The 9,402-nt window shown below is 38.7% G+C and overlaps 1 protein-coding gene across 1 annotated transcript; it reads left to right on the top strand.

Moving 5' to 3' along the window:
• Nucleotides 1-928: 928 nt before the first annotated feature.
• Nucleotides 929-8,368, top strand: LOC118713763 (tripartite motif-containing protein 51-like). Its single transcript, XM_036428655.2, has 7 exons — nucleotides 929-1,344; nucleotides 1,634-1,729; nucleotides 2,498-2,686; nucleotides 4,186-4,416; nucleotides 5,175-5,197; nucleotides 6,333-6,430; nucleotides 7,881-8,368. The coding sequence occupies exons 1-7, from the start codon at nucleotides 937-939 to the stop codon at nucleotides 8,366-8,368; spliced, it is 1,533 nt and encodes a 510-aa protein (XP_036284548.1). The 5' UTR covers nucleotides 929-936.
• Nucleotides 8,369-9,402: the final 1,034 nt, after the last annotated feature.

The raw sequence follows: 9,402 nt of genomic DNA, 5'->3' as shown, positions 1-9,402 counted from the left end.
GGAAAAATATCCTGGAGTGAGGATTAAGGAAACAAAACAAAATAAAAGATGCTTCCAAGATAAAAAAGGAAATGAAAAGTCAACTCCTAGTACTGTGAAAGTAAAGTTTGTACATGCAAATGCTTAAGTATATTTTAATTTAAAAATAATCTACTTTTTATTTAAAAAAACAAGAAAAATGTTTACTTAAACTTTTAGCCTATATTTTTATACCAGAGCATTATAGAGAACAATACTTACAGAACATTCACTTAATTGTTGTAATGATAATATACTTATATTTTTAAAATATGTCAGTTCAGAGTTTGTATAAACAGAAGTTAATTTAATCCTCAAGAATTCAGAAAAGGCCTAATTTCTTTCATATTTTTTTTTCCTGATGAATCTCAATTGGTTCAATTTGTGTTTGTTTATTTTCCTTATTTGTTTGTTTTAAAGGAGAGAGCTAGGTTTCCTTGACCCTCTCTCTGAAATCATTTCATAGAACCATTCTGGCCATCTTCCTCTCAGATTTATTGGCTAAATACAATAGATTCGTGGGGTAAATCTCACACTTCCATACTCACTAACTAGTTATTGAAAAGAAGAATGGGGACAATTCTGATTGATTTAGAACAACTAAGACCAGTAATAAAATGCTATATCCCACATTCTGGAAATGGATACTTGCACACATTTGTATTTGGATAAGGACTAGGAACTGAATGTGTAGGATTATGTAAGCCATCTAGTGAGAACCATGTCTGCGGGTAAAGCCCAAGGACACTTTCTGGGCTCCAGGTTTTCATCTGTGTCATAGCATAAATAGGTTATCTTGTTTAAGTGAGTATTGCAAAGAGAAAAAATATATAGACATCACTACCCTCATATAACTGTTCAGAAGCCTCTCATCAACCCAGGTCCAGAAATGACCTGTTGCTAATTCTTCCCAGAAACATGGATCGCATCTTGCAAGTCTTCCAGAAAGAACTCATCTGCTCCATCTGCAGGAACTACTTCATAGACCCCATCACCATTAACTGTGGGCATAGCTTTTGCAGGCCCTGTTTCAACCTCAACTGGCCAAACAGGTCAGTTCTTGCTTACTGCTCTGAATGCAGGAAAGCAATTCAGAAAAGAGAGTTTCATACAAATGTCACTCTCAAGGAAATGGTTCTCATTGTCAGACAAGCCAGCCTGTGGCAATTCCTGCGCTCTAGGAACAATAGGTGTAGGATACACATGGAGGCAAGGCAGATCTTCTGTGAGGACCAGAGGAGCCTGTTCTGTTTGCACTGCTCTACCTCCCAGCAGCATGGGGCTCACAGACATGGCTCAGTAGAAGAGGCGGCTGAGCAACTCAGGGTAAGTGATGCCCTTTTGGACCCACTTCTGTAAAGTGAGTGTGAAATTCCTGTGGGTCTGTTTCCTTGGGGATGGGATTACTCCAGGTGTTCCTTTCAGAATCTCTGCCCTGGAATTCCTTAGTGTGAAGTCTCCCAGATTTGACAAATATGTGATATAAACAAGGCAACTCTTTGATTTTCTTGTTTTCAGTGGTACTGATCTATCACTCATTCTGGGGACCCTCCCTCTTTGAGTACTAAATGTTACATTCTCCTCTTTATCAGCTCTAATTGTGGTCCTTTTGCAGGAGAAACTCCTCAAGACAATGTGTTCTTTATGGGAAAAATATTATGAAAATGACAGAAATCTGAAAGTAGAAACTATCACATACAGAACTTGGGAGGTTGGTATTTGCATTTCCCCAACCTGTAGCACAAACACGGTGTGGTTGGATGAGTGACTTTAAAATAGGAATTTCCTGACACTATAGTGTTCTTTGGGATTCAATATGGGAAGGGTGATCATTGGAAAGGACATTTTCTTTCCATAGAAATAGGAAAGGACATTTTCTTTCCATAGATAGATAGTTGGGTTCTCAGTCACTTAATGACAAAATGACAGCTGTCACATAAAGCATGCTGGTTTGCTCCCCGGATAAACAATATTTATCACTTCCTCACCAACAACCACAACAGACTGGACCATTTCACAGAGTGCCATATGTGGAGGAAGGGGGTAAATAATAGGGTATAGGAGACATTTGGCAGCCATTGAAAATTCAGTTGAAGGATCTGAGGCATTATAAACATTCATGTAAACGTTGTTGGGAAAGTAGTTTTTGAAAACAGATGGAAAATTTCAGGAAGAATGAACAATGTCACCAATCCAGGGAAGCCCTGAACTTAACCCAAGTAATTAATCTTGAAGCTATATATATATATATATATATATATATACATATATATATGTATATATATATACACATACATACACATATACATATATACATATATACATACACATATACATACATATATATATATATATATATATATATATATATATATATATATATATATATATATAAACCTAAGTGATCAAATGACCCTACGACTGATTGACTGGTCATTATGATATGATCTAATCACTAAGGCTCAGATTGTCAACACAGGAGCTGCCCCCTGGTGTGGAGTATGCTCCTACAGTCATTCTCCTGCCCCCTGGTGTGGAGTATGCTCCTACAGTCATTCTCCTGCCCCCTGGTGTGGAGTATGCTCCCACAGCCATCATCCTGTGGCCTACCAACCTCCTGTGGTTCATCCTGCTGGCTGGCCGGCTGGCCTACCTGATCAGGGAGAAGGTCAGCAGTCAATCTCCCATGGCACCTCCCTCTGGCTTGCCAGCCAGCCTCCTGTGGTTTCTCCCCCAGCCAGCAGGCTAACTCCCTATGGTCCCTATCCCTAGCTGGCCAAACACCTGTGGTTTCTTACCCTGGCTGGGCAGCCAGTCTTCAATTGGCCCTAATGCAGGGGCAGCCGGCTAACCTTCCACAGTCTCTTCAACCTGAAAGCAAGCTCCCCTATTTGGCTTAGATCACCAACCAGGCCAAGGAACCCCACCTGTGCACAATTTGTACACCGGCCCTATTGTACAATAATATATAATGTCCGAGGAGAAAAGTGACAAATGATGAGGAATACATATAAATATGTCAAATATAGACCCTGGCATCTAAATAAAAGGAGATGTTTCAACACTTTTGGGGAATTTAAGAATAATGGATTTCCTGAATTTAAATGTTTATCTTGAAGGTGTGATATTTAATATGAATTTACTCAACACATATTTCATGACCACTTTGTATCAAAATTGATCTAGAAAAATACAGCAGTAAGCAAAGTAGAAATTATCCTTGCCCTGATAAAGCTTACACTATAAATCAAAGAGTGAATAGTCAACATACATACAAGTATAACATATGATAAGTGATAAGTTCTTTGTAGAATAATAACACAGTAAGTAGAAAGAGGAGTATGGGATGGTAGGGACTGCTCATGTGGGTTTGAGTTCTAAATAGAATGGACCATCAGAGAAGACCTCACTGAAAAATTCATCTTATAAAAAGATCTCTGAAGAGGAAGGAAACCACAGGGTATATAGAGAGAGCATTCTAGATGGAGAAAATGGCACATGCAAAGGTATTTCAGGCAGACATATTGGAACAGTTGAAAAGCCAGAAAGATCTGAGAGAATATTAGAGTGAATTAAGAAGAGAATGAAAGGAAATAAAATCGGAAATAATGGGAGTCAAATTGTCAATGAAACCTCCTCAGGATAGGATTTAGCTGGTTGAAATGCAAGGGGATGAATATATCAGTCTGAGGTCACAGCATTAAGTACCGTATTTTTCGGACCATAAGACGCACTTTTTTCCCCCCAGAAGTGAGGGGGAAAAGTCCCTGCGTCTTATGGTCCAAATATAGCCTACGTAATCTGATTCAAATTTCAGAAACTGAGCTAAACTGAGGATCCCTAATCTAATTAATATAAATCTAAATTGCATGTTTTATGGATAAGTTCTGTTGCCTTCTTACATATATTGGCTGGGAGATAGAAATCACACATTTGCTTTTCTATGTGGTTATCTTATCAAAGTCTTCATTATGAATGAAGAGGATATAATTGGTTATTTAAAAATATATGGAAATGATGTATGAGAACATGTGGATTCTGAGCCTAGGCAAGACTGAGGGTTAAAGGTTAAATATAATTGATCTATATAAGGCAAAGAAATATGAATGAGATTCAGTAGAGATGAATGACAGGGTTCATGTTTTGACTAACTCCTTGTCTTTGCAGGTTTATGTGACCTCAAAGGGTGAAGCAATAAGAGCTGAATATGATCAGTTGCCTCCATTTCTCTATCTGAATGAGCATCATCATTTAGAGAGACTGCAAAGAGAAGGCAAGGAGATTTTTGACCAACTCAGGGACAGTGTAGCCAGGATGGCAAACAAGAGGGAGCTTTTAAGAGTAATGTATACAGAGCTGAAGGAAATGTGCCATAAACCTGATGTAGAGCTGCTCCTGGTAAGAACTCAGAAGTGGGGTGTTGAATATTCATGTGCACTTGCATTCCTTTAGTGAAAATCCATCTCCTCTTTTATGGCATTTGTGTCCAACAACCTATTTCCATAACCTCAGTTACTTTGTTGGGAGAGTATTGCTCCTCCAAGGAACCCCACAAACTAAATATCCCTCCTACATTACCCATAAGAAACAAAACTCTGTGAGATGGTAAAAGAATCCTGAGTTTGATTCCCCCTCTAAAAGTCCATGACATATTTTGGCTTTGTGAAAGGCACAAAATGGTAGAGGGGTTATTGATATTGAGGCTAATTAGAGACATGGCAATATGGGGAGATTTGGGGATCTACACTTAACATTGCTGTCATTTTTGGGTGTACCCACATTGGAAATAGAAAAGTTGCTGGATACTTAATCGTGGTTACAGCAGCATACAGGGACTGCCCAGCCCTCTTCCCCATTCATTGGCCCATGGAAAGTCTCCAGTAATCAGTCTCCAGCAGAACATTAGTTTTATGACAATATGATAAACTGGGGAGAGGAAGTAGAAAGTAGGTATGTTTACCATGAAGAAACAGAGTAGGGAAACATCAAAATTGCTCACCAGAGTTCTGGAGAGACTGAGCAGAAAGTAAATAAGATAATGAGCAAAAAATAAAATCAGAGAAAAAAAACTAAATGAAAAAAAAAAAACATCTCCCATGGACCTAGTGGAATAGGCTTTGGTAAAAAGCACTCAACCTTTCTATTTATCTCCACAGGATTTTGGAGACATATTGAACAGGTGAGTCTGTACATTGATACCAGCTGATGCTCTTTCAGAGTTTTCATGGAAAACAGGGCAGATATGCTAATGTGAAGACAGCTAACTTATTGGGATCTTGATTGAATTTTTTTCCTGTATCTATTTTCTCTTTTCCAACTCTGTGTATCTTTTGATTGCCATATTCAGTGATTTAATTTGGCAGTTTCATAGGATAAATTGCAATAATAATAATAATAATAATAATAATAGTAATAATAATAAAACAAACAAACAAACAAAAACACCAAAAAATTGACTAAAGGAAATGCCCTCATCCCAATTTTCTTTTTAGTTCTCAAAATTCTACATATATGAAGGAGAAGCTGCTAAGTTTTCTGAGTGATGAGAAAGTCAAATACCTTAGAGGCAGAGCTAGTGGAATCTGGGGTGAGAGGTCGCACATGTGTCAAACACAAGGCCCGCGGGCCAAATCCGTCCCGCCAGGCCTTGCAATGTGGCCCGCACCGCGGTGTCACCACTGCACTCCGCTGCGTTTCCATCACAATGACAGTTTATGACTGTTCAGTAAACCATTCGGCCCGAGATTTAGGCTGGATTTTAGATTTTGGCCCCTTCTCTGATTGAGTTTGACACCCCTAGGAAATGCCCAGCAGTGAGAAAGCCCTGGTGATTTGTTGATCTACTCATAGCAGTTGACATTCCTAAAAAACAGATGAAACAATTTCTCTAAATATAAGAATTATGCAGGGCCCCTCCAGGAAGCAGATCCCCCTGCCTGGGAAAAGTTTCACAGCCTCTATGTTGAGAGTGTGCTCTAGGCAAACTAGTCTTCAAGAACCCCATCATTTCCAGAGGGGGAGCATTTCTGTGGAATCCAGAATTTCCTTCTTGAATATCCTCAAGAACAAAAGAAATTGAGGATCTTTACAAATTTTTGGACAAAATAAGAAAGGGTTAGACTGAATTCTAGTTCAAATGAACTTTCCATTAGACTTGAAAATTAAGGAACTATATAGAAGAATGATTTGGCAAAGTGATACTTTTGGGTTTTCAAATTTATGGATTTAAATAATTCTACTGAAGTATCTTATACATGAAAATAGTGGGTTTTTTGTTGACTGTAAACACTGTAATTTCCTCTTCCTTCTTGCAGGAGTGAGGCAGTGTGTGTGTACATGCCCCAGCCTGTGAAAGCAGAGCTCACTGCAGTGACCATCCCAGGGATGATGACAAGGTTCAACTTGTTCAAAGGTAAGTGCAGGCCCATGTATCCTGTGTTGTTAGGACCATACAGATAATCTGCCCTCTTCTATAAGTGTGTCACTCTTTGCAGACATAAGTGAATCATTTAACTGTATAATATATCAGTAAGAGGACATGTCTTTTCATTTATAATACCAAGAGTGAAAGGTAGTGAAAAACAGAAATGATTCAGATTCATAAATAGTGAGTTTCCTATAGGTAAAGGAATGATATAAAAAATGAGCAGTTGAGTAAAAATGTTCAGATTTATGGTTAATTATCCAATTTTATGTACAAAATTGTACATTTTACTCAGTATACTTTTCAAATGCTAAGCACTTTTGTGTGATATATTAAATACTGGATCTTATTTGGTTTCCTTGTATTTTTATTTACAATGGTCATGTAATGTAAAAAATTGAATTAATATGTAGGAGCTAATAGAAAAAATATTTTTATAAACAACAAAGTAAAAACACACCAAAATTCAGTTTACTCATAACCTAAAGAGGTACATGTTAAATCTCAAAATGCTGACAGCCCAGAGCCAGGATAGAGGACAGAGGGACTGGTGAAGGGGTTTGCAAACACAATTTTAACAGACTATTAAAATGGACATAAATTGGATCTCATTAAATTATCTAGAGAAATGCTTGACTCCTGGAAAATCTTCATTTCCCTTCCAAAATAATGATGTGATTATTTAGAAGAAATGTTCTTCTGATTCTAATTTTTTACAATGGAACACAATTCAAAGAATATTATGCATTGGCCATTTTGCTATGAAAAGTGAACTTGGTACATGAGTCTTTTTTTTCTTAATCCTCACCCAAGGAGATATATACAACCTTATTTTTTATTGATTGAAGTGAGTCAGGGAGAGGAAGGCTGAGATAGAAACATCAGTGATGACAGAGAATCATTGATGAGCTACCTCCTGCATTTCCCCGCTGGGGATCAAGTCCACATCCAGGCATGTGCCCTGAGCAGCAATAGAACCTTGACCTCCTGGTTCATATGTCAACACGCAAACACTGAGCCACAAGGGGAGAAAGAGCAATGGGGGGAGAAGGAGAGAGAATAAGAGAGAGGTATTCCAAATACCCAGACAGATGCAGGTGCAGGGTATGGAACCTACAACCCAGGATGCACCCTTGACTGGAATCAAACCCAATTACCTGAATTGCCTGAGCCAACCCTCTGCCCACGGTCACACTGGCTAGGGTGACATGAATCTTATATTTGACTCTAAACATTTAAATTTCAAAAAAATGTTCAAATGTCTGTGATTAGGCATCTGTTTGCTGCACATGTATTGGTCATTTCTTTATTAGAGGTGATAACCAACAATGCTCTTGTTGTTTTGATCTCATAATAAAGTAACATCTTGGAAGAATGATGTTTTCATCGGTACTTCTTTTTGCAATGTGTCCACCCAATTTTTTTTTTCTTTTTGCAGTGGATACCTCTATGATTTTTGGAAGACCTCACAGTCATGTCTTCCTACAGGGAGATTTGATTAGCCTGAGTGTTGGATGTATGATTCAAGGTGAACCATGTCCCTTTCCACAATATGAGTGTTTTATGTACTGGAATACTCAGACTTTTACTACTGGGAGACATTACTGGGAGATATATGTGGGAGACATTTGGAATTGGGCTTTAGGAGTCACTTGTGATGATTGGATATTGATGAATAAAAATCTCCATAAGGCATACTATCTTCTTGGCTGTGTTAAAACCAACATTCACCACAATGTCTTCACCACCAACCCACTTGTACTGCAGTATGTGCCCAAAACTATTGGCCTAGTAGGGGTATTCCTGGATTATGAAGGTGGAAGTGTGACCTTTGTAAATGTAGCACAAAATTCCCTTATATGTAGAATTTCCTATTGCTCTTTTTCTCTCCGTCTCAGGCCTTACTTTTGCTGTAGTCACTTCTGACTAGAACTATATTAGGAATCTCTCTATATCCTGGGGAACACCTATATCTAAAAAAGCCCTATTTACTTGTGCCCTATCAAATACGATAAATATGTTATACATTTTTGTTTTTCATTTCCTTGTTGTCTTGTATATCTACTTACTGTATTATTAAATATGATAACCTTCAAAACATATGTATTGGTCTGTGCTTTACTCAGTTTAGGAAAATCATCACCCATGATGCATGGTGTAGAAGAGGTTTACTCTTTTTTGCTATTTTTGTGAACTGTTATGAAGAAGTATAATTAGAGATGACAAGGGTGTCTGGAAAAGTAAAATTCAGTGCAAGGGAGCTGGCATCATTCATTCTCTTCCCAAGCAGACATGGTTGTAGAGACACAATGGCAAAAACATAAAACACACACATTCACATACACAGGAACACTAATGGCAATGCAGAAATTATTTTCTAATTTATCCTCAGCTAACTCTATTCCACATGTTCTCTCAGTTTAATAATCCATAGTTTGAAGTAATGTTACTTAATAACCTGTGCTGTGCATTCCTTTGTAATTCTCACCACAGTGACGCATACTTCAGTGTTATTCATATTCTGTTCTAGACAGAAATTCATAGGATGTTCAGACCAGTACTCTCCTCATCTTCCCTAATATCTCTGTGTAGAGCTACATTTATTCATACACTACTAGAGGCTCAGTGCATGAAAATTCATGCAATGAAGGGGGCTTCCTCAGCCTGGCCTGCCTCCTCTCATAGTTGGGAAGCCCTCAGTGGCAGGAGTTGACCTGGTGATGAGGGGAAGGCAATGCCCCTATCATATCTCTGCTGCTGCCACTGCTGGCAGCACATGCTTTGGCCAATTCTGGTTACCTGAGGCTTGCCTGTTCCTTAGGCTGGCTCTGGGCACCTAGGTGGGTGAGGGGACCAGGGGACTCTGGAAGCAGGCTCAGAGCAGCTGGGGGATATGGGGTGGTCCCAGCTGTGCCACACCCTTGCTGCCCTAGCAGGGCTGAGAGGACTAGGTGCCATCT

This window comes from Pipistrellus kuhlii, unplaced genomic scaffold, assembly GCF_014108245.1.
Source record: "Pipistrellus kuhlii isolate mPipKuh1 unplaced genomic scaffold, mPipKuh1.p scaffold_m20_p_9, whole genome shotgun sequence".
NCBI lineage: Eukaryota > Metazoa > Chordata > Mammalia > Chiroptera > Vespertilionidae > Pipistrellus > Pipistrellus kuhlii.
Note: the sequence above shows the minus strand (reverse complement) of the source record. Positions and strands in the feature narration are given on the sequence as shown.

What these genes read in the sequence shown, in the direction of transcription:
- LOC118713763 (XM_036428655.2), top strand. Translation starts at nt 937, where the DNA reads ATGGATCGCATCTTGCAAGTCTTCCAGAAAGAACTCATCTGCTCCATC. An exon ending in TTTGGAGACATATTGAACAG is followed by an intron (nt 5,198 to 6,332) that starts GTGAGTCTGTAC and finishes TCCTTCTTGCAG; the next exon opens with GAGTGAGGCAGTGTGTGTGT. An exon ending in AAGGTTCAACTTGTTCAAAG is followed by an intron (nt 6,431 to 7,880) that starts GTAAGTGCAGGC and finishes TTCTTTTTGCAG; the next exon opens with TGGATACCTCTATGATTTTT.